The 25,063-nt window shown below is 56.1% G+C and overlaps 1 protein-coding gene across 1 annotated transcript; it reads left to right on the forward strand.

Annotated features, from left to right (window-relative positions):
- Positions 1-2,934: 2,934 nt before the first annotated feature.
- Positions 2,935-4,468, forward strand: HRAS (HRas proto-oncogene, GTPase; the record flags this gene model as incomplete). Its single annotated transcript, XM_080695373.1, has 4 exons — positions 2,935-3,045; positions 3,278-3,456; positions 3,603-3,762; positions 4,349-4,468. The coding sequence occupies 4 exons, from the start codon at positions 2,935-2,937 to the stop codon at positions 4,466-4,468; spliced, it is 570 nt and encodes a 189-aa protein (XP_080551499.1).
- Between the last annotated feature and the right edge of the window lie 20,595 nt (positions 4,469-25,063).

Raw genomic sequence — 25,063 nt, forward strand, 5'->3', positions numbered from 1 at the left:
GTCTTGCCCACAGGCCATCGGGTACAAGGCTCAGTGGCTGGAGGCTGTGGTGCCAAAGCTCATATTAGACTCCCAGCCCAGGCGCTGTCCCCAGGTCCATGCACTGGACGGAACCTGCCACACACATAATACCCTGTGCCCACTCTACACTGCCTCTCTGAAACTCCAAGCTGAACACCGAGGGGCCACTCAGTCTTCACACCACAACCTACTGCCAGCCGTGGGCTCCTCAGCTCTCCCAGGCCCCTTCACCCCTTTGTCCCCAACCTTGGGGGGATTGGAGGGCAGGGCTTGGAGCCTCCAGAGTCCAGTAGGTTCCTGGCCCTGTCTCTAACCCCAGAGGCAGTGCTTCAGGCAGAAGCCTGTGACCGGGGGCCCCCTTTAGCAGGGCCAGTGGTGTTGGGCAGGAGGCCACATTTACATCTGGGGTCATGGCTGGATCCCCCACTAGCTCATCTGACTGGTTGTAACCCGTGGATCAGGCCAGGTTCTCCCTGACACGCGGAACCTGTCAAGCAGTCCCCAGCTCTCACCTGAAGGGTGTGCCAGATGCCCGACCCTGGGGTGGCACCCTGGGCGCCTCTGCCGCGGGCGCCTTCTCCACTTGGGCTGTTCTTCCTGCCACGGGGTTGCGGCCCCGGCGCCATGGCAACGGGGAAGCGCCTCATTTGAATATCCAAATATTCACGAGCCGCGGGCTCTAAGGCCTTGCGCTGGGACCCGCCCCTTAGCAACGGTTGTCAGGGCAGGCGGCTTCTTCCCGCACCGCAGGCGCTAAGGCTGAGACCCACGCGCACCTGTCCAGTGGGAGGGTCGCCTTGAGGCTCCCTGGGCGCGGACTGAGGGGAGTGGGAGGGAGTCGCGGAGAGGGAAGGTCTTAAGGATCAGGGGAACGCCGCGCAGACTCCAGACGGGTCCGCACGCCCGCCGGCCGAGGGCGTCTCGCCAGCGCCCGAGCTCTATCTTCCTAGCCGCGCCAATGGAGAGCCGAGTTCAGATCCCGGACCGCACCTGGGTTCCGAGGGGCCGAGATGGAGGCCAGGGCGGAAAGCCACAGCGCTGCGCCAGCCTCTCGGGCACACCCCCTCGCTTTCTTTCTCTTTTCTTTTTTTGGTGCTGGGGATGGGAACCAGGGCATTACACATGCTAGGCAAAACCCTCTTTCCGCTGAGCTACACCCCCAGGCCCCCTCTCGGTTTTCAGGTGGGGTGAATATGCTTACGCATTTCTTTGAAATCTCAAAAAACACAAAACCGTGTCTTTTGCGTCTGGAAGAGACAAGAAGTGCAACTCTGTGCTTGGACTGGGGGTAGACTTCCCCCACGGCAACTTCTGCGTTGAATTTGCAGGTCAGTTCGTCCATCCTGGCGCTGTGGACAGCCGTAGGGCGGATCCCAGGTCCGGCGGCGCTGGGGCGCTTCGCCCGGGCCCCGGGGCGGAGTCGCAGGGCCGGCCAGGGCGGAGCCTCCGCTCCACCTGCTGGGGGTCGCAGGGCGGCTGAGCCGCGGCCACCAGGGGGCGCCGGCCGGCCCCGCCCTCCCCAGCACCGACTCCCGCGGCGTCCGCGGCGCGGGCCCTCCTAGAGGTTTGGGCCCCGCCCGCCCATCCACTCTGAGGACGGGCCCTCGGGCGCCAGGGAGGCGGGAACGGCTACTGGGTGGGGGCTCCCGAGCAGGGCTTGCCACCCAACCCGGGAGCACAGCGGACTTTCTCCGGTGAGTCCGGCCAGTTCCCGGAAGAGTCCGACCCCGGAGCCGCTCCCCTCTCCTGCGCACTCCGGAACTCGACTCCGCGCCCCGCCCCAGCGCGGGACCGCGCCCCTGACCGAGGCACCGCCCTCCGCGCCACTCCCGGAAGCTCCGCCGGGCAGCGACTCCTGACTGACGGGCCGCTCAGCCAACCGCAGCAGAGCGTGAAGAGCGGCCCTGGGGCGGGGCGCGCCTGAGGGCGGCCAATGGCCGGCCGACCCGGGCTGACTGACGGGCGCGGGGCGGGCGGGGCGGGCGGGGCGAGCGCGGGCCTGGCCGAGTCCCGCCGTCCGCGCCCGGCGCCCGCAGCCCGAGCCGCACCCGCCGCGGACGGAGCCCATGCTCGGGCCCCGCCGGCGCCCGCCTGCGCCCCCGCCCCGCCCCGGCCCCGGCCCCGGGGCGATCGCGCTGGTGAGCGGTGAGTGCGGCGCGGCGCGGCGCAGGTGGGCGCGGGCGGCGGGTGCGGCGGCGGCGGCGGCTCTCGGGTCCGCGGCCCCTTCCCGCGGCCGCGCGCTGGGCCCGGCGCCGCCCGCGCCATCTCGCCGCCGCGGGGCCCGCAAGGACACCCGGCCTCGCCCAGGGCGGCCGCCCCGCCCTTCGCGCCCCGGGGGTCCCGGGGCCCCTGCCCTTTCTCCGGGCTCTCCTGGCGGAAGGACCCTGCCCTCCGCGGGCGAGGCCGGCCGCCTCTGTCGCCCTTCGGGCCGCTCGGCAGCGCCCGGCCCCCCGCAGGCGCTCGGCGAGCACTCGTCGGGTGCACGAGCATGGGAGCCGGGCGCCGACTGGCACTGGCCTGCCTGGGCACGCTGCGGCTGGCCGGCCGTGGCAGGACCTGTTCTGGGGGTGGCCCCAGCCCTCAGGCGCCTCCAGTTTAGCTTTCTGCCTACCCAGCAACTTCTAATTTGGGTGCGTGGTTGGGCGAAGCTGTCAGCCCTGCCTTGGGGGCCGGCTCCCCGCTTCCTTCACGGGCAGGCGAGGTGGGGCCCTGCCACCACCCACCTCAATTGAGGTGCCACAGGTGAGCGGCTGGACCACCGTCCCAGCCGCCCCAGCCTGCGGATGCTGGGGGTCCTGTCCTTCACGTGTACTCAGCCCCTGCCTGTGGGCTGCGCCTGGCTGAGTGTGGTCCTCCCCTGCAGGTGGGGCAGGAGCCCCTGCAGTACCCTGAGTGGCCATCTCCGGAGGAGCCATGACCGAGTATAAGCTTGTGGTCGTGGGCGCTGGAGGCGTGGGGAAAAGTGCCCTGACCATCCAGCTGATCCAGAACCACTTTGTGGATGAGTACGACCCCACCATAGAGGTGAGCTCCAGACACTGGCCTGGACCCCGCAGCAGCCACAGCAGACCCCGGGCAGCTGATTTTCCACACAGCTGGAACTAGGCTGGTTGTGGTCCCAGCCCTGCAGGTGGCAGGGCCTGCTTCCTGCCTGCTGCAGAGCCTAGCACCAGGGGCAGGAGAGGCGCAAAGGAGGGCTGGTCTACAGACTCCATCCCAGGAGGAGTGGGGGTCCCTGAGCTGTGTCCTCCTGCAGGACTCCTACCGGAAGCAGGTGGTCATCGATGGGGAGACGTGCCTGCTGGACATCTTGGACACAGCGGGCCAGGAGGAGTACAGTGCCATGCGGGACCAGTACATGCGCACGGGCGAGGGTTTCCTCTGCGTGTTTGCCATCAACAACACCAAATCCTTCGAGGACATCCATCAGTACAGGTGAGCCACCTGTGGCCGGGCCAGGAGCCCACGGCACAGGGAGCGGGAGGTTCTGGTCCAGACTGGGGCCTCTGCCATCCTCCTGCCTGTCCCAGATGAGCTGTGCCTGCTGCCCAGCAGTCGGCTTACACCTCACCCCCTCTCAGGGAGCAGATCAAGCGGGTGAAGGACTCGGACGACGTGCCCATGGTGCTGGTGGGGAATAAGTGCGACCTGGCCGCGCGTACCGTGGAGTCTCGGCAGGCCCAGGACCTTGCCCGCAGCTATGGCATCCCCTACATTGAGACATCAGCCAAAACCCGGCAGGTAAGCCCTTGTCCCGCACAGCTGTAACTAGCCAGGGACTTGCCCCGCCCCGCCCCAGCCAGGGATCAGCGCTCACCGCCCCTCTCCCTTGACACAGGGCAGCCGCTCTGGCTCTGGCTCCAGCTCCGGGACCCTCTGGGACCCCCCGGGACCCATGTGACCCAGCGGCCCCCACGCTGTAAGTCTCCCTGGACGGCAGGGCAGTGAGGGAGGGGAGGACTGGGGTCTGGGCTCACGCCCTGCAGTCCTGGGCTGACACAGCTCCTAGGGAGGTGGGTCCACGGAGAGAGCTGCCCTGAGCCAGGCCGGAGCGGTGACCCTGGGGCCCAGGGTGTTCTATGGTCACCCGTTAGTCCTAGGCCCTTAGAGGGGCTATTGAGTTGCCCAAGGAGGGTGGTCCTGACCTTTCATCTGAGCAGCGCCTGGCTCTGGTGACTTGGCTTAGAGGGCTGAGGCAGGGGCTGGCGAGCCTGGAAGCCTCAGGGGCCAGGTGTTGCCTGGTCCCTGCCCACCGGGGGGTTCCTAGGTCTCCTTCCCTGCCCAGCCCCCGGGTGGGGCCCCCCTGACCCAGTTCCTCCGTTCCCAGGGAGTAGAGGATGCCTTCTACACACTGGTGCGTGAGATCCGGCAGCACAAGCTGCGGAAGCTGAACCCGCCGGACGAGAGTGGCCCAGGCTGCCTGAGCTGCAAGTGTGTGCTGTCCTGACGCCAGGTGAGGCGGGGCCGGCAGGCTCCTGGGGCAGTTGCCACATCCACTGTGATATCCCCGGCTCCCAGGCCTGCCGGTCCCCCGCCTACGGCGTCCTTTGTGCCCTGCTCGGCACAGGCTCAGGACGAGGAGGCGCCGGATGCTGGGAGGAGGTGCAGGCGGAAGGAAACAGGAGGGAAGGAAGGAAGGAAGGAGGCAAATGCTGCTGGAGCCCGGCCAGCCAGGGACGGTGGACAGAGGTGACCACAGACCCTCCCACGGACGCTTTGCACAGACTGTCATGAACTGTCCTGAACGCCAACGGCCTCCCAGCCCTCGACTTCCCTCCCAGCCTTCTCGGGGCCCCTGTTGGGCGCAGGTTGAAATGCAGTAAATTATTTGGCGGTCTTGACTCTGGCGTCTGGCTGAGGGCAGGAGGCTGCGTGCTGTGGGCTCGCTAGGACGGGAGCACCGGGGCCCTGTCTGGTGGCCTCACTGTGGTCCTTGTGAGGGAGGCTGAGAGGGCAGCCAGGAGGCCCAGGCTGTGCCACCCTTTTCGTCCACCTGCCCAGAGTGCACGCACCACTGCAGGTGGCTCTGGGCCCAAGAGCTGGCAGGCCGCAGTGATAAACACGTTGTTGTCCTTTAACAAGAGGGTCCGCAAGGTTGCCACGGGGCGTCTTGTCCTCAGGAGAGAAGGCCTTCTTAGGGAGCACTGAGTCCAGACGGGGGCTTGACCCGCACCTTAGAGTGTCCTTTTTCAGGATTGTAGCTTCGAAGACAGCCTCAGCTACTTAGTGAGGCCCTTTGCAGCTTAGTGAGACCCTGTGTTTCAAAATTAAGAAACAAAAACTGGGCGTAGTGCTGCACATATGTAATCCCAGTGCTTGGGAGACTGAGACAGGAGGATCGCAGGTTTGCAGCCAGCGTCAGCAACTTAGTGAAACCCTGTTTCAAAATAAGAGAATAAAATAGAGCTGGAGTATAGCTCAGAGGTAGAATGCTACTGGATTCAATCCCCAGTTCCAAATATAAAAATAGGGGTAAGGGCCAGGCGTGGTGGCGCAGCTTGCAATCCCCGCGCTTGGGAGGCGGAGACAGGAGGATCACACTGGTTCGGAGCCAGCCTCGCTGGCTTAAGAGACCTTGTTTCCAAATAAAAAAGTATAAAAAAATAGGTCTGGGAGTGTAGCCCGGAGGTAGAAGGGCTTCCAGGAACCCCAGTACCACCAAAAAAAAAAAAAAAAAAAAATAGGGGTAAGGGTGTATGCTGGAGGGTAGAATGCTCCTGACTTCTATCCCCAGTACCAAAAAGGTTCCTTTCTCCAAGCAAGGATATATCCTGTGCTTTGGGGTCCTTGAAACACAGCTCTGAGGACAGCAGGCAGGACCTGGCTCCCTGTCCCGCTGCCCAGGGTCCTGTGGCCTCAGCAGTTGGTCTCAGGTTCTGGAAGCAGGACCCCAGGGCTGTCTGCATGGCTTCAGAGCCTGGCCATCCTGCCTTTTGTTTGGGAGAGCGGTCGCTGCTCGACCCCTCCAAGGTGGGCAGTCACTAGTGTGGCCTGGGGGCACTGCAGGCCAGGGAGCACTGCCACCCCGGGAGGGCTTGCCCTCCCTGGGCCACCAGGGGCCGACCCACTGGGTGCTCGTCCTGGCTGCTGGTGGCCCCGGAGTCCCCCTCCCAGGGCTTGGTCGAGGTTGGCCTGAGCCACTGGGTCTAGGGGTCCAGCAGTAAGAGTGTGTTCTGTCCCGCTGGCAGGAGGCCGCCAGGTGGCTGGGGAATGGGACGGCACACTTGCTTTCCCCTCCTAGCAGCCAAGGGCAGCCTCCCTGTGTACGTGGACAGCTGTGGGACACTGTCCTGTGGGGGACAGCTTGCCAGGCGCTTCCCTGGCACCTTGGACATTGTGGTGGTCACAGCACCCCACGGTAGACTGGACGCACTGTTACTGAGGGGCGTCTCCCCCCCCCGTCTCTGCGTCTTGTGGCCTAGGTGGGGCCTACGTGCCCTGGGCCTGGGGCAGATGTTGCAAACAGAATGGGAGCTGCAGGCCCCACCGGCAAGCCCGTGGGGAGGTTCGGAAGGGAATTCCATTGAAGCAGCTGCCAGTGGCTCTCCTGGTTCCCAAGGCCCCACAGGCCTGTGGCTGTATGGAGGCGCCCCTGACTGGGCCTCAGCCTCAGGGGAGGCTGGAGGAAGGCAGGGCTCCTGGTATAGGGGACTGCCCCCGGGGGCTGCTGGCCCTGGGCTGGTGGGTGCCACCTGGGGCCTGGGTGCAGGAACACTGGGTCTGGGCCCAGGTCACGTTCCCCACTGAGCCTGTCTGGCTCCTGGTCCTGAGTGCCACGGTCCCTGTGGATACCCTGGTCCTTTGCCGGGAACACCACCTGCAGAGGAAAGTGCAGCCTGGGCGTGGGGCTGCTGGGTGGCTCTGCCTGGGTCTAGGCTCCCTGCCTCATGCCCTTGCCACAGCGCTGCTGACCTGGCCTTCTGTGGGATAGGTCTCTGTGTCACCTCCACCTGACATGGGGCCTTGCTCCACAGGGGTGAGGCGCCCCAGGTACCGGCCCCCTTGCTCTCTGGGGCACCTACTCCATTCCAGGACAGGGCCATTCCACACTTTGCCTCTGGGCCCCGGGGGCTGCCTCTGCCCTCCACCCACATGAGCCTGGGATGCTGACCACCCTGGCTTGGGCCTTACTGTCTTGCTGCTCTGGGAGGAGCTGTGCTGCTCTCTGGGGTTCCCCAGCCTTTCAGGCCTAAGTGGGAGGGTGCCGGAGGCTGGGGGAGAGATGGCCACCTCCCCCAGTGTCCAAGGCCTATCCTTCTCTGAGGCCCAGCCAGCCTAGAGTAGAAGAGGAAGGCCTAGGGGCAGGGCTGGCGGGGTGGGGCTGTTCAGGAGGCATGGGCCAGGTTACCTTTGCCCTTTCGCCCTCCCAGATGGAGGCCTGAGGCTCCTCTGTAGTACACCGCTCCCACAGGCCATTGGCAGCTTCAGGAGGCCTGTGAGGCACAGTTGGGGACCCCGGGAAGGGTCCCCCACCCTGGGGTCTAGTTGTACAGGGAGTCACTGCTGGAGGGAGGTCTGGCCAGGGAAGTACCCCCACTCCTATTACTATTATTATTTTGTACTGGAGATTGAACCCAGGGACATTCTACCTCTGAGTTACATTCCCAGTCCTATTTATTTTTTTATTTTCAAACAGGGTTTCACTAAGTTGCTGAGGCTGGTCTTGAACCTGTGATCCTCCTGTTTCAGCCTCTCCAGGATGAGGACTACAGTTGTGCACTGCCTCTGCCAGGGGCTAAGATTTGGGATGACCACTCTTGGGCACAGACCCTCTTGGGCCTCCTGGGTGTGGAGGTGGCTGGGTCCTCCTGGGGGAGCCAGACCCTTGGGCTGGGGAGCTGGCACTGCGGGCTCTATCCTGGGGTCTCCCTGCCCATTCCTGCCCAGGGGGTTAAAGCACTGCAGGACCTACTTGACAGGGGAGTCCCCGGTTGTCCTAGGCAGGGGCAGGGCTGCTCAGGGTCCCCGGGGCTGGCCTGAAAACATCGTTATTTCAGGCCCCTCCGCAGATCCCTACCCAGGAGCACAGGACAGTGGCTCTGGTCCCATGTCTCTGCTCCATCCAGGTGAAGGAGACGGAAACCCAGGCACAGCCCTGGGCCTCAGGACAGGCCCTGGCTGGATAGGCCCAGTGCCTCTGGAGAGGTGGGAGGGGTCCTCTGCCCACCCTGTGTTTCTTCAGCTTTGAGAGCCTGCTCCCACATGGGCTCAGTGGGGTTGAAAACCCAATATTCGGCCGGGCGTGGTGGCGCACACTTGTAATCTCTGCACTTGGGAGGCGGAGACAGGAGGATCGAGCAGGTTCGAAGCCAGCCGCGCTGGCGTAAGAGACCTTGTTTCAAAAATATAAAATAGGTCTGGGAGTGTAGCTTGGAGGTAGAAGGGCTTCCAGGAACCCCAGTACCAAAAAGAAAGAAAGAAAGAAAACCCAATATTCCCAGTCCCCAAAGGAACAGAGCTGCACTGCCAGAGGCCTGCAGGGAGACCCCACCAAGTGCCCGCAGCCTCTGGGCAGGTGGGGGGACACCCACCCCGTGCGCTGGTCTTGCTGCCCAGCTGTGCCTTGGCCGGGTTGCGGAGGGCAAGGCTGCCTTGGAGGAAGGCCCGGCACGTAGAGGCTCTGAGGAGCGCAGTGGGGCCTGCAGTTGGTGGGGGCAGTATGCAGGTGGGACAGGTGGCCTTTTCTGGGCTGGGGGTCGGGTGAGGGGACACAGGTGGGAACTCCTGTCCCCTGGGCTCTGGCTGTGGTGGTAGGGCAGCTGGAAGCCGGGAGCACCAGCAGGTAGGTGAGGGTTGCCGGATCCAGGCCCTGTCCCACGGGCCCTCCACTGATGGGACACTGACGTGAGGTCCTTGATGAGCCTGGGACCCTGTGAGATCCCCTCCGGGGGCAGTCTTAAGTCCTCATCACCAGCCGTGTGGCCATCACCTGGCTGGCTGTGTGAGGCCCTGGGGGCCGTGGAAGGCAGGCAGGCCCAGGAGGCCTCTCCCTTGCTGAGGACCGTCAGTAGGGCCTTGGTGGCCTGGCTTATACCCAGGCCATGCCTCCTGCCTGCAGGAATCAAAGTCACAGTGGGAGGAGGCCCCTGGCCCGGGAGACTTGCTATAGGCCTGGGGACAGCCTCTGCACCCCTTCCTGGACAGCATCGGGCGGTGTGGATCAGTGGGCATCTCGGTTTATGAGGAGATCCTGGAGAGACTCCTGCAGTGTCCATGCCCCAGTGACCAGAGAGGGCACGGGGTTGGGGGGGGCTCTCCAGATGCCTGTCAAAGAGGCTGTAGCGCAGGGCTCGGGGGCACGAGGGTCTGGGCCTGTCTCAGGTGCTGGATGGCCGATGGCCGCCTGGCAGGACAGCTAGGCTTAGGCCCACGGTGGGTGGCCCCTGGAGGGGCTGGAGCGGCAGCCTTGGGAACTACCTCCCGGTGTCCTGCCCTCTAAAGGGTTTGGGGGCTTGGGCTCTTCTCTCCCTGATAACTAAATACCTTCCTTCATTTCTTTTTGTGTGGTACTGGGGATTGAATCCAGAGGCATTTTCCCTCCAACCTACACCCCCAGCCCAATTTTATTTCTATTATGTGGAAACAGGTTTCTCTAGGTTGCTGGGAGCCTCACTAAGCCTCCCATCCTCACTAAGCTGGGAGCTCCACTAAGCTGCTGAGGCTGTCTTCAAACCTCCGATCCTCCCGTCTCAACCTCCCAAGTATTGAGATTATAGGTGTGCACCACTGTGCCCAGCTCCTGCTAAGTTCCTGAATAGAAGCGTGGCACCCTCAGGGCCCGGTCTTGTCCTGTGACCGCCAGTGCCTCAGCTGCCTGCCACAGGCTGGGATGTGCTTCCTGCAGTACCGCCTATCTCGGCTTTTGGAGCAGCTCCAGAAGGAAGGGGCCAGGTCCAGCGAGACCAGGAGCCAGGGCTCATGCCCCTTGCTGTTCCCAGCCTAGACCAGAAGCCTCAGTTCCCTGCTGGACCTCCGGGAGCAGCGAGCTTACAGAAAGAACCAGTGAGAACCAGGTGTGGTGGTGCACGCTTGCAATCCCAGTACTCGGGGAGGCTGAGACAGGAGGACTGCAGGTTTGAGAACAGTGTCAGCAAGTAGTGAGACTCACATCAACCTAAATGAGACTGTTAAAAAAAAAAAAAAGCAGCAGCCGGGCGTGGTGGCGCACGCTTGTCATCCCCGTGCTTGGGAGGCGGAGACAGGAGGATCGCGCAGGTTCGAAGCCAGCCACGCGCGCTGGCTTAGGAGACCCTGTTTCCAAATTTAAAAAAAATGTAAAAATAGGTCTGGGAGTGTAGCCTGGAGGTAGAAGGGCTTCCAAGGACCCCAGTACCACCAAAAAAAAAAAAAAAAAAAAAAAAAAAGCAGCACTGGGGCCTCTTGGGGCACCTACGCCCTTGGTCATACAGTGAGATCTGCATCATTTCAGATAGCAAGAACAGGCCATCCGTGCCGCGCCTTCAAAAAGGCACACACTTGGAATCCCAGTGCTTGGGAGCTGAGACAGGGGAATCACAGGTTTGCAGCCAACCTCAACTATTTACTAAGGCCCTCAGCAACTTAGTGAGATCCTGTTTCAAAATGAAGAACAAGCCGGGCGTGGTGGCGCATGCTTTAGTATCCCAGCATTCGGGAGGCTAAGACATGAGGATCGCGGTTCGTGGACAGCCTCAGCTACTTAGTGAGACCCTGTTTCAAAATAAAGAATAAAAAATAGGGCAGGGATGTAGCTCAGAGGTAAAATGCCTCTGGGTTCCATCCCCAGACCTGCAAAAAAAAAAAAAAAAAAAATTAAGGGTGTATTCATTCGAGTCACCCCTCCACGCCAGTCTGGTATGGAGCTGTATTTCTATTTTCTGTATTTCTATCTTTCCAATAAACTTCTTTAAATCTTCAAAAGAAAATTAAGAACAAGCCAGGCATGGTGGTGCACGCTTGTAATCCCTGCACTTGGGAGGCGGAAGCAGGAGGATCATGCAGGTTCGAAGCCAGCTGCGCTGGCTTAAGAGACCCTGTTTCCAAATAAAAAAAGTATAGAGGCCAGGCGTGGTGGCGCACGCTTGTAATCCCCGCACTTGGGAGGCAGAGACAGGAGGATCGCGCAGGTTTGAAGCCAGACGCGTGCACTGGCTTAGGACACCCTGTTTCCAAATAAAAAAGTATTAAAAAATAGGTCTGGGAGTGTAGCCCGGAGGTAGAAGGGCTTTCAGGAACCCCAGTACCACCAAAAAACCAAAACAAATAAAAAAAAGTATAAAAATAGGTCTGGGAATGTAGCCTGGAAGTAGAAGGTTTTCCAGGAACCCTAGTACCACAAAAAAAAGAACAAAATATAGGGCCTGATCCCCAGTAACACACACACACACACACACACACACACACACACGCACGCACGCACGCACGCACGCACGTGCGCGTGCGCGGCCACTGCAGTGAGCAGTGCTCCTCGGAGGAGGTGCTGTCTGTGCTGAGTACAACTTAGCTAAAGTCTGACAGTGAACAGACCCAGGCTGTGCAGGATGCGGTGATGCACCCCGTGAGCAGCAGGTCCCTCGAGGCTCCTTGTGTAGTTTGTGGGCTACTGGGGGGGGGCTGTGGAACCCAGCGGTATTCTACCTTGGAGGTGCACCTCAGTCCTATTTATTTTTTATTTATTTTTGTGGTACTGGGGATGGAACCCAGGGGCATTCTATCTCCGAGCTACACCTCCAGCCCTATTTTTTAGTCTTTTTGTTTTCGAAACAGGGTCTTACGGAGTTGTGAAGGGCCTCGCTAAGTAGCAGAGGCTGTCAGTCTCCCAAATGCTAAGATTACAAGTGTGAACCACCATGCTATGCCTGGCTCTATTTTACTTATTTTGAAGTAGGGTCTCACCAGGTTGAAGAGGGACTCAGTAAGTTGCTGAGGCTGGCTACAAACCTGCAATCCTTCTGTCTCAGCCTCTCAAGTACTGAGATTGCAGGCATGTGCCACCATGCCTGGTTGTGCCAAATGTTCTTTTTTTTGGTACTGGGGATGGAATCCAGGGGCATTCTACCTCCGAGCTACATTCCAGCCCTCAGGATCTCACAAAGTTGCAGAGGTCCTCACTACATAGTCGAGGCTGGTCTGGAACCTGCAGTCCTCCTGTCTCAGCCTCCCAAGTGCTGAGATTAGGAGTGCGCTCCATCAGGCTCCACTGCAAATCTAAATGGCTGTGCAGGACTGTTTGTGTTTCCACTTGCCAAGGATTGAGCTCCCCCAGTGCCAACTCCCGCAGGCTCTGCCCGATAGCCTGCCCTTCTGCAGGCCCTGCCCCATAGACAGCCTGGCCCCAAGGCCCCATGCCACCTGCAGCCTGCCCGCTGATAGGCCGGCCCTCCTAGCCCCCACCTGGCCACCCTTCCCTCCAGGGGTCTGTAAAAGGCTCAGGCCCTGAGCATCATCTCTGCACCCTGCATCTGGAGGAGGCTTGCTCCCTGCCTGGCCTGCGCCTCTCCTAGACCAGCTGTGTCACCAGTAGGTGTCGCATGTGTGGAAGCCCAGGAGCCCTTGTCCTGCTGCCCAGCTGAGGCCCTGGCCGAGGTCGGCCCCAGCACCGAGAGCTCTCTGATCAGGCGGTGCTCGTACAGTTGTCGGCTGCTGCCACTGCTCTTGGTAACTGCCTGCGTTCTCGCTCCACACACCTAGCCCCCTGCCCAGGGCTTGGTGCCCATGAGGTGCCCGGTGCCCCAATGCTGGCCACTCAGTGGCGGTCACTGCTGCCCCGACCCCTGTCTTGCTTGGGACCCCTTTCTCCTGGGATGCCCACCACTCCATTTCCCCATCTCCCTTGGGGCCCCCACAAGCCCCTCAATCCAGAACCCCCTTCGGGTGGGATTCCCACCCTCCCAGAGGCCTCGGAGGTCCCTGAATGTGAGGTGGCCACGCGTGAAGCTGTGCGCTGCTGTCCAGGTCCCTAGGAGCCATTTCTTTGAGAATGGCTCTCCTGCTCCTCCTCCTGCAGGGCCAGAGGAGAGCCGCCGGGCAATCACAGGCAGCCCGAGTGCTCCCAGGAAGGGTATCGCAGGAACCCCCGGCTTGTTCACTGGGGTGCCCAGGGCACCTCCCGTATGCAGTGGTCCTAGCCAGGGCACCACCCCCGCTGCTCAGGCCACTGGCCCCTCACCTCTCACCTGCCCAGGCCCTGATGAACAGACCAGCCTCTCCGGTGCTTGTGGGGCAAGCCTGAAATCCCAGTGCTTGGTTCAAAATGCCTGTGTGGTTATGTAGCAAGACCCTGTTTCAAAATAAGAATTAGAATAAGAATAAAAATAAAAGAGCTGGGCGTGGTGGTCCAGGCTCGGAGGCTGAGACAGGAGGATGATGTAGTTAGAAGCCAGCCTCAGCTACGTAGTGAGGCTCTCAGCAACTCAGTGAGACCCTGTTTCCAAATAAAGTATAAAGAATAAGTCTGGGAGTGTAGCCCGGAGGTGGAAAACCCCTGGTTCCAACCCCAGTACCACACACACATACACACACACACACACAAAAAAAAAAAAAAAAAGAATAAAAATAATAGGACATAGCCAGGTGTGGTGGTGCACGCTTGTAATCCCCGCGCTTGGGAGGCTGAGACAGGAGGATCGCACAGGTTCGAAGCCAGCCTCAGCTACTGAGTGAGGCTCTCAGCAACTTAGTGAAACCCTGTTTCCAAATAAAGTATAAAATAGGGCTGGGAGTATAGCCTGGAGGTAGAAAGCCCCTGGGTTACACTCCCAGTACCACCAAAAATAAATAAATATATAAATAAAATAAAGAACAAAAATAGGGCTGGGAGCCGGGTATGGTGGCACATACCTGTAATCCCAGTATTTGGGAGGCTGAGGCATGAAGATCAGGATTCGTGAACAGCCTCAGCTACTCAGTGAGGCCCTTTGCAACTCAGTGAGACCCTGTTTCAAAATAAAGACTAAAAAATAGGGCTGGAATGTAGCTCAGAGGTAGAATGCCCCTGGGTTCCACTCTCAGTACTGCAAAAAATAAATAAATAAATAAATAAATAAAATGTACATATATATGTGTGTGTGTGTGTAAATATATATATGTGTGTGTATATGTGTGTGTGTGTGTGTGTGTGTGTGTGTGTGTGTGTCTAGGAGTACAGCCAGGAGGTAGAAAGCCCCTAGGTTCCATCCCAGTACCACAAAAATAATCAATCAATCAACTAATCAGGGCTGGTGTAGGTTGGAGGTAGAATGCCACTGAGTCCAATCCCCAGTACCACAAACAGAATCACGTACAGTTTAGCATACTGCCTCCTAACACCCTTCCCTTAGCACTAATGGCTCGCATGTGGTAAGGGTTATGCGTGGCCGTCTGTCTTGTCTCTGCCCGTTTGGCGGAGCCACCTGTAAATCAAGTACCATTCCTCCTTCAGGTGCCCAGGGCTCCTGGACTTGCAAAACTTCAAGAGAGAGGCTTAGCTTGCTAGCACTTTATGATGACAGAGGTTTTGGACAGCAGTGCCACATTCTTTCTTCTCTGAGTCTAAAAGCAGAAGTACCAAGTCGGGCATGGTGCAATCTTGTCATCCCAGCACTCGGGAGGCTGAGACCAGAGGATCGTGGTTCACGGGCAGCCTCAGCTACTTAGTGAGGCCCTCTGCAACTCAGTGAGACCCGGTTTCAAATTAAAGAATAAAAAATAGGGCAGGGGGCCGGGTGTGGTGGCGCAGGCTTGTCATCCCCGCGCTTGGGAGGTGGAGACAGGAGGATCGCGCAAGTTCGAAGCCAGCCGCGCTGGCTTTAAGAGACCCTGTTTCCAAATAAAAATATAAAATAGGTCTGGGAGTGTAGCCCTAAGGTAGAAGGGCTTCCAGGAACCCCAGTACCACCAAAAAAAAAAAAAAAAAATAGGGCAGGGGGTGTAGCTCAGAGGTCGAATGCCCCTGGGTTCCATCCCTAAAACCGTAAAAAAAAAAAAAAAAAAAAAAAAAGTACCATTATAAATTAAAATGTAGAATATAAGGGGGAGCCAAAGTCAGAAGATAGCTAAATTATGTGGATGGTCTTTTATTATTTATTTATTTTTGGTGGTACTGGGGCTCCTGGAAACCCTTCTACCTCCAGGCTACACTCCCAGACCTATTTTATACAGTTTTTTATTTGGAAACAGGGTCTCTTAAGCCAGAGAGGCTGGCTTCAAACCTGCTGGATCCTCCTGTCTCTGCCTCCCAAGCGTGGGGATTACAAGGGTGCATCACCCCGCCCGGCTGTGGGTGGTCTTTAAATGACCTTGTGAGAATGGCTCTTTTTACCCCAGACTAGCACACTTGTTTCCTGTTAAACTTTCCTGTTGGAGCCAGGCGTGGTGGCGCACACTTGTAATCCCAGCATCTGGGAGGCTGAGACAGGAGGATTGCCATTCGCGGCCAGCCCCAGCTACTTAGTAAGGTCCTTTGCAACTCAGTGAAACCCTGTTTCAAACTAAGAATAAAAAATAGGGCCTCCCAAGCGCGGGGATTAGGAGCGTGCGCCTCCATGCCCGGCAGGGTTACTCTTAAGGATTTCTTTTCTCTGCCTGTGTGCCATCTGCCAGGATGGGTCATGGTCTTGCTGAGCCCTGGCCTCCCTTGAGGTACGGGGTGCGTCCCTCTTCAGTGAGCCTCCTGTTTACGGTGATGCATCGGTGGCTCTGAGTTTCCAGGGTCTTCTCAATTCCCCTGATTGGAGGGCGGGGCGACTTGCCAGAATTACAGAGCTCTCAGGAGTCCCATCATCCCTGGGTCTTAGTTGACCTTGGAGGGCAAGGGCCAAAATATTGGCTGCTTTCTCCTCGGCCCTTTTATTTCCTGAGGTCTCCAAGTCCCACTTGTTGAACACACAGTAGGTTAGTTTCACCAGTCCTTGTATATATATATTTTTGTATGTGTGTGGTACTAGAGATTGAACCCAGGGGAATTCTACCTCTGAGCTACACCCCAGCCCTATTTCTTTTCTTTTTTTCTTTCTTTTTTTTTTTTTTTGTGGTACTGGGGATGTAACCCAGGGGTATTCTACCGCCAAGCTACACTCCCAGCGCTATTTTTTATTCTTTATTTCGAAACAGGGTTTCACTGATTTGCAAAGGGCCTCACTAAGTAGTAGCTGAGGCTGGCCTCGAACCATGATCCTCCTGTCTCAGCCTGCCAAATGCTAGGATTACAATTGTGTGCTGTAATCCATCCATCCATCCATCCATCCATCCATCCATCCATCCTTCCTTCCTTCCTTCCTTCCTTCCTTCCTCTTTCTTTCTTTCTTTCTTTCTTTCTTTCTTTCTTTCTTTCTTCTTTCTTTCTGGTACTGGGGATGGAACCCAGGGGCATTCTACCTCTGAGCTCTGAGCTGCACCCCCAGTACTATTTTTAGTCTTTTTTTATTTTTACAGAGTATCAGTAAGTTGTAGAGGGCTTCACTAAGCAGCTGAGGCTGGTCTCAAACTTGCGATCCTTCTGTCTCAGCCTCCTAAGTGCTGGAATTACAAGCGTGAAGTCCAGCGCCCAGCTGTGTTCCTAGTTCTTATTAATGAACAGGGGTCAGTATTAGCCCCTGCCTGTTTCTCAGGTGATGGCTATCCTCTCAAACACTGTTTAGCTAATTCTGCTAGACATTGTACTTTTGTAAAAAACAAAACAAACAAAAAACCAACACCTATAAAGATTTACAAAGAAAATGCAAAACAAAACTATTAGGCAAAAAACAAATCCAGTTTTATGAGTTCTGATAATATTTGATGACATAAACAAATCCCCATATAAATTTGACTTGTTTATATAAACACATATAATGCTAACATCCAGCTTTCACAGAGTGGCATGGTCTGGGATGCTGAGTGTTAAGTACCTCTAACTATCTGACTATCTTTGCTTAAAGATGATTGTAGCGGCCGGGCACGGTGGGCACGCTCGTCATCCCCGCGCTTGGGAGGCAGAGACAGGAGGATCGCGCAGGTTCGAAGCCAGCCGCACGCACTGGCTTAGGAGACCCTGTTTCCAAATAAAAATGTAAATATAGGTCTGGGAGTGTAGCCCGGAGGTAGAAGGGCTTCCAGGAACCCCAGTACCACAGGAAAAAAAAAATGATCAGCTGGGCGTGGCAGTGCATGTTGTGATCCTGTGCTTGGGAGGCCGAGACAGGAGGATCGCACACGTTTGAAGACAGCCTCAGCTACTTAGTGAGGCTCTCAGCAACTTGGTGAGACCCTATTTCCAAACAAAATATAAAATGGGTCTGGGAGTGTAGCCTGGAGGTAGAAGGCCCCTAGGTTCCATCCCCATTACCACACACACACACAAAGATAATCATAATATATATTTAGGAACACACAAATATAAACCTAAAAAAGTATCATTATTGCCGGGCGTGGTGGCGCACGCTTGTAATCCCAGCACTTAGGAGGCTGAGACAGGAGGATCGCACAGGTTCGAAGCCAGCCTCAGCTACTTAGTGAGGCTCTCATCAACTTAGTGAGACCCTGTTTCCAAATAAAATATAAAATAGGTCTGGGAGTGTAGCCCAGAGGTAGAAGGCTCTGGGTTCTACTCCCAGTACCACCACCAAAAAAAAAAAAAGTATCATTATTAACAACCTTTTCTGTTTATAGGACACCAACTTGCTTATTTATTTTGTGGTACTGGAGATTGAACCCCGGGGCATTCTAACTCTGAGCTATTCTAACTCTGAGCTCCCAGCCATATTTTTTATTCATTATTTTGAAACAGCATCTCAGTAAGTTGCTGAGAGCCTCATTAAGTAGCTGAGACTGGCGGCAAACCTGCGATCCTCCTGTCTCAGCCTCCCAAGTACTGGGATTATAAGTGTATACCGCCATACCCGGTGATCTATCTCCTTAAGCTTTGTATTTTAGAAGATACGGAGGAAGCCGGGCATGGTGGTTCATGCTTGTAAGCCCCCAAAAGTATCTGTTTGTTTATTGTACTGGTGATTGAACCCAGGACATTCTACATCTGAGCTATACCCCAGGCCTTTAAAATTATATATATATATATATATATATATATATATATATATATATATATATATATATAGTGGTGCTGGGATGGAACCCAGGAGCATTATAGCTGTCAGCTACACTCCACCCCTATTTTATTCTATTTATTTATTTATTTATTTATTTACTTACTTATTTATTTATTTTTGTGGTACTGGGGATGGAACCCAGGGGCATTCTACCTCCAAGCTATACCCCCAACCCTATTTTTAATTCTTTATTTTGAAACAGGGTCTCACTGAGTTGCAGAGGGCCTTACAAATTGCTGAGGCTGGCTGTGAACCTGCGATCCTCCTGTATCAGCCTCCCAAGTGCTGGATTACAAGCTTGTGCTCAGCTAAATTTTTTTTAATTATTGAAATAGGGTTTTGCTAGGTTGCTCTACATTCTTAAGGCTATCCTTAACCTGCGATTCTCCAGTCTCAGCCTCCCAAGGACTGAAATTACAGGCATACACCAACATGTCCAGCACCCACCCACCTTCCTTCCTCCCTCCCAGTACTGGCGAGTCAAACCCAGGGCCTTACACATGATGGACCAGCCTCCGCCTCTAAGATGCTTCCCACCCTTTGTAACTCTTACTAGGAAAGCAGTGTTGGCATCTTCAGCTCTCACTGCGGACTTCTCAAGTTCTCCTTGCTCTCAGTTTTTTGCTTCCTGGGTTTTTGCTTTGAGTTGGGGCCTGCTCCTTGAGCCCTGAACTCCTGGGCTCAAGGGGTGCTGGCGCCTCAGCCTCCCGCGTAGCTGGGCTTCAGGAGCCTGCCACCTCGCCTAGCTGACACGGTGTGTGGAAGCATTCTGTCACTTGATTAATGTGCTTAGACTATTTGCATTCGATGCAGTTACCGATGTACTTGGACTTAGCTCTACTGCTTTCGTATTTATCTGCCATCTGCCCTAGTTCTCGCTTTCCCTTGTTCTGGAACAACCTGATCCCAGTTTATGAGAACTGGCCGCAGTGGTGTGAGACGACGAAGGAGGATGGGCCAGGGCAGCAGAGGGCAGCGCACTGGTGGCTGCTGACGAGTGCGGCCTGTGCAAGCAAGACCAAGTAGAGCTCCATCCACACTTGGGCTGAAGACAAGGCACAGGCACAGGCATGCACATATTGGTACTGGGGAGGGAATCCAGGGGCCTTCTACCTCCAGGCTACACCTTGGATCTATTTTATTTTTTATTTGGAAACAGGTCTCACTAATTATTGAGGCTGGCCTTCAACCTGAGATCCTCCTGTCTCAGCCTCCCAAGTACTAGGATTACAAGCATGTGCCACCACGCCCAGCTTTATTTCTTATTTTGAGAGTCTTGTGAAGTTGCTGAGACTGGCTGCAAACCCGTAATCCTCCTGTCTCAGTCTTCTAAGTACTGAGATCACAAGCACTGTCGTAGGCCTCGTTTGTCTTATTTTGAAACAGGGTCTCGCTAAACAGGGTCTAGCTGAGGCTGTCCGCGAACCGCGATCCTCCCGTCTCGGCCTCCCAAGTGCTGGGTCACACGCTCCACCACCATGCCCGGCTTTCGTGCTGAAAGGGCGGATGTAGACGCCTCCCCTGCCTCCCTGCACTGCGAGCAGGCTGTGTCTGGCATTCTCAAACAAATGCCTTCCACTTCTCCTCCCCACAGGACGCTGGGCTAGGCCACTCGGCGTCCAGCTAGGCCAGCGCACACACCTGCCCTCACCTCCACAGCAGCCATGGGTCCCTCGCGGCCCTGATGGACTTGGGGAGTCCCCAGGCGGCCGGGCACTTCCGCCTGGCGGCGCCGCGGGCCGCAGGCCCCGCTCGTGTCCAGCAGGGGGCGCGGGTCTCTGGCGAGAGCCCCAGGTCCCCAGCTGCATTGCAAGCAAATTTGTATTACTTACACCATCCCACTTACCTGCTCCTACCTGCTTCGGGGCTGTAATAGGCTACCTGAGTTAACATAGACGCACTCCCCACATGTTAGACACCAAGACACCAAGCCCTCCGCTGCTCTGTGAGGCCCTAACCCTTTTGGAGAGTGGCTCCTCTGAGGGTGAAACGCATTTGCTTCTTCAAGACGCAGTAGGAAATAAGAATATGATGCGCTTTGTAACAATTTAAGGAGCACTGGTTACATGTTAAAATATTTTTGACATGTTGGCTTAAATATCATTGAGGTTAATTTGACTTGTTTCTTTTAAAAACTTATCAAAGATTTTTTAGTTATAGCCCGGTGTGGTAGCACACACTTGTAATCCCAGTATTTGGGAAACAGAGACAGGAGGATCTCAGGTTTGAAGCCTGAACCAGTTACTCAGGCCCTCCACAACTTAGTGAGATCCTGTTTCAAAATAACGAATGAAAAATAGAGCTGGGGATAGAGCTCAGAGATAGAGTGCCTGTGGGTTCAATTACCAGCACTGCAAAAAAAAATTTTTTCCTAGTTACTAGACCACATTACAAATCTTTTGGACATCCCTTGGTCTGGAAAGATAAAAAACAAAGTGCCCAAAAGGTTCTGGTTTGGATTGTATAATTACAGATTTGTTTTGTTTTGTGGTACTGGGGATGGAACCCAGGGGCATTCTACCTCCGAGCTACTCCCCCCAGCTCTAATATATATATATATATATATATATATATATATATATATATATATATATATATATATAGTTTGTTTGTTTTGTTTTTGCGGGTCTGGGGATGGAACCCAGCGGCATTCGACCTCCGAGCTACACCCCCTGCCCTATTTTTTTATTCTTTGTTTTGAAACAGGGTCTCACTAAGTTGCAGAGGGTCTCACTAAGTAGCTGAGGCTGTCCGCGAACCGCGATCCTCTGGTCTCAGCCTCCTGAATGCTGGGATTACAAGCGTGCGCCACCATGCCCGGCTTATATTTTTTATTTTGAAACAGGGTCTCACCGAGTTGCAAAGGCCTAAGTAGCTGAGGCTGGCAGCGAACCACAATATTCCTGTCTCAGCCTCCCAAATGCTGGGATTACAAGCGTGTGCCACCACGCCTGGTAGAGGTTATTACTAATATTGTTTTGTTTATCTGTATCTCAATGCTCTATTATGGATTTGTATTATTTTTTTTTGGTATTGAGGGTTGAACCCAGAGGCATTCTACCTCTAAGCTGTATCTCCAGCCCAATTTTATTTCTTATTTGGAAACAGGGTCTCACTAGGATTACTGAGAGCCTTGCTAAGTGGCCGAGGCTGGCTTTGAACATGTGATTCTCCTGTCTCAGCCTCCCATGTACTGGGATTACAAGTGTGTGCCACCATGCCTGCTCTGAATTACAAGCAATTTGTATTACTTATAAAACAATGAAATGTTAAAACCATGTACCACAAAACAAACACATACACTTTTGGGGGCATCTCTCTTCAGCTCCTCCCTCTATTCCCTGTTACTGAGAGCTCCCTATGTCAGGACAGGTAACGGGGAGGATAAGGCAAAGAATCCAAAAGCAATTTTTTTTTTTTTTTTTTTTTTTTGGGTACTGGGGATGGAACCCAGGGGCATTCTACCTCCGAGCTATACCCTCAGGCCTATTATTTTTATTCTTTGTTTTGAAACAGAGTCTCACTGAGTTGCAAAGAACCTAAGTAGCTGAGGCTGTACATGAACTGTGATCTTTCTGTCTCAGCCTCCTGAATGCTAGGATTACAAGCTTGGGCCACCGTGCCCTGCTTTTGTTCTTTATTATTATTTTTTCAGTACTGCGGATGGAACCCAGAGGCATTCCACCTCCGAGCTACACCCCCAGCCCTATCTTTCTTTCCTCTTTCTCTCTTTCTCTTTCTTTCTTTCCTCTCTTCCTTTCTTTCTTTGAAGGTCTAGGGATGGAACCCAGGGCGTTCGACCTCCGGGCAATACTCCCAGACCTATTTTGTGTTTTATTTGGAAACAGGGTCTCACTAAATTGTTGAGAGCCTCACTACGTAGCTGAGGCTGGCTTCGAATCTGCAAGATCCTCCTGTCTCAGCCTCCCAAGTACTGGGATTACAAGCGTTCGGTTATTCCTTATTTTGTTTTGTTTTTTTGTGGTACTGGGGGTGGAACCCAGTGGCTTTCTACCTCCGGGCTACACCCTCAGCCCTATTTTATAACTTATTTGGGAACGGGGTCTCATTAAGTTGCTGAGAGCCTCACTAAGTAGCTGAGGCTGGCTTCAAACCTGCACAATCCTCCTGTCTCAGCCTCCCAAGCGCTGGGGTTACAAGCGTGCGCCACCTCGTCCGGCAACAAGCACTATTGTAAATAGCTTTCTTTAGAGCCAGGCGTGGTGGCACACGCTTGTAATCTTCCCCCTCCCCGCTTGGGAGGCTGAGAAAGGAGGATGGGACAGGTTCGAAGCCAGCCTCAGCTACTTAGTGAGGCTTCCAGGAACTTACTGAGACTGTTTCCAAATAAAATATAAAGTAGGGCTGGGAGTATAGACTGGAGGAAGAAAGCCCCTGGGTTCCACCCCCAGTACCACCACCAAAAAAAAAAAAAAAAAAAAAAAAAAGCTTTCTTTACCTTATGAGAATTGCAATAAACAAACCTAGTACTCTATGGCATTGAAAAAGAAGACATGAAACTTGAACATTTCAGTAGCTTTACCGAAAACGTAATTATTGTGCAGGGCAAGAAAAGGTCGAGAAATGCGTAAAGCATCTGTCCGGGGCCGGTCATAAGCGACAAAGTCCCATCCCGGTGCCACGGAGCACTTCCGGTCACGTGGCCCTCACCTCCCGCCTGGCCCTCCGGCCGCCGCGCTGTTCCCATTCGGCCGGCGCAGCTCCTGTCTGACCTCCCCAGTCCCCTAAGAGCGCGGCGACTCAATGGTGCGCGGGATCACCACAGGCTCCGCCCAGAAAGTTATGCCCCGCCCCTGATGACTCAGCCCCGCCTCCCTCGGCGTGGCCTCGCGCCTACCGCAGCTCCCATTGGGAACCCCACCCATTCGTAGCCCCGCCCACACGGCGTGGCCTCGCCGATGACTCGGCCCCTCCTCCCTGGGCGTGGCCGCGCGCCCACTGGGAACCCCGCCCCGCCCTTGCCCCGCCCACACGACGTGGCCCCGCCCTCGCCGCGGTCCCAAAGCGAAGCCCACCACAGCCCCGCCCCCGATGCTTGGCCCCGCCCCTGTCGGCCTGGCCACGCCCCCGAGGCTGGGCTCCTCTAGGACGGGCCGGCCTCGCCTCCTCGTCCCTCCCCGCCCCGCCGCTGGCCCCGGCCGCCGGAGACCTCGTCCCGATCAGCCGTTCCGCCCGCTCCAGACAGAAGTCGGCCATCAGGCTCCCGGTCTCCAAGCCCGCGAAAGCCCGCCGGCCGTCGCCAGGTCGGTCCCCACACACTGCGTCAGCCGCGCCCACAGGCTCCGGCATCCTTCACCGGAGCCGGCCGCGGCCAGGCCCCTGGCACCGGAGCTACCGCGGCTCTAGGCGAGACTCGCACTCGGGCGGGAGGAGGGCAGGCGATGACGTCACCACGCGCCTGCGCGCCGTGCGGGGCGAGCCGGGAGTGCGGGCGCCGGGCGGTAGGTGCGCATGCGTGGTGGCCGCTCTCGCCTCGGGCTGGCGCTCCCCGCGCGTTCCCGCCGGCGGCCACACTTCCCCCAGTGAGCCGCCCTGCCCTTACTCCCCCAGAACCGACACCTTCGGGAACGAGAGCCCGCGCCGCAGGCTTCCCGGGCCCACCCCAGGATACCGGCCGGGCTGGGCTGGAGAGGCGCGCTCGCTGGCCCTGCCGGCGGCCCTGGCCGCGGGGCCTCGGGCCGGCGTGGGGAGGCGGCCGGGGTGGGGCTGCGCGGCGAGGAGGCGCTGCGTTGTTGGGAACGGCCGGCCCCGAGTCCGCGCGGGGGGCGGCGGCTGGTGGGTTTCTGCCTTTCAGAAGGCAGTTTGGCCGTGTCCAGGAGGAACGTAGAACTGAGAACCGAAATGTCCGTCCACCTGGAGAGATTGGTTCAGTCAGTTGAATACAAATGGCTGATTGCACCCTGGTGGCCACTGGGAGTTACAGTGTGTGTGTGTGTGTATATTAAAGGTGGTAACAGTTGTAACAAATGCTAGTTTCTTAAGTGCTGTAACAGAATCGCTACAGATGTTATTTTATGGTTTTGGGAGATAGAATCCAAAAGGGGGTTAAGATCAAGGTGTCTGTGGGGCTGTCTTTTTCTGGAGCCGTCGGGAGAATCACCTTTGCCTGTACCCGTGTCTACAGGCTGCTTCTCATTCTCTTTTTAAAAAATATTTAATTATTTTTAATTTTTTATTGGTGCATTGTAGTCATACATCTTAATGGGATAAAAGATGGTGGAGACATACATGCACACATCACCCAGTTAGCCCTTCCCCAGTTCCCACCCCATTCGCTCCCCATCCCTCCTTCCCATGCTTGCCTTCGTGATTGACTTTGATATGTTTATTTAAGTACATCCTGTGATTTAGAGAGTTTCCCTCTTCCCCTCCCATCCCCTCAGGTCGCCTTCTTTGCTCCTCTATAGGATCTTCTTACTAGCCGGGTGGGGAGGTGAAACGGGGGTTTCTTGAGAGGAAACCCGGGGAGTTCTTGTCTACAGTGAGCGAAGAATGACACCCGCAGACCTCAGGAAGGGGAGTAGAAGGTTTATTGGAAGCAGCAGGGAATGGGGCGAGGGTGGCTGAACACCCCCAAAGGGGCTGGAACTTGGGTCCAGCAGCTGCCTTCAGGACAATACTTGAGAGTAGCCCAAGCCGACTTGCCTTCAGGTGCAGGCTGCTTTCTTCCAGAGTCCACGCGATCTGCCAGAAGGGAATAGAGAAAAGTGGCTGAACACCCCATAGGGGCGGTCGGAACTCCAGGGTCCAGTACCTGCCTTCAGGGTCACTACCCGAGTGTCGCCCGAGCCAAGTGCCCATCAGTTGCAAACTACTTTCTCCCAGGGTCCACGCGATCTGCCAGGAAAGAGGTACAGGTCACCCCTAGGGGCCTGGTCAGCCATGATGTTCAGCAGAGGCCTTCAGGTCACTACTTAAGAGTCGCCAGAGCCACATGCACTCTGCTTTCTCTCAGGGCCAACACGACCTGAGAGAGAGGG

Source organism: Muscardinus avellanarius (assembly GCF_963383645.1).
Source record: "Muscardinus avellanarius genome assembly, chromosome: 1".
NCBI lineage: Eukaryota > Metazoa > Chordata > Mammalia > Rodentia > Gliridae > Muscardinus > Muscardinus avellanarius.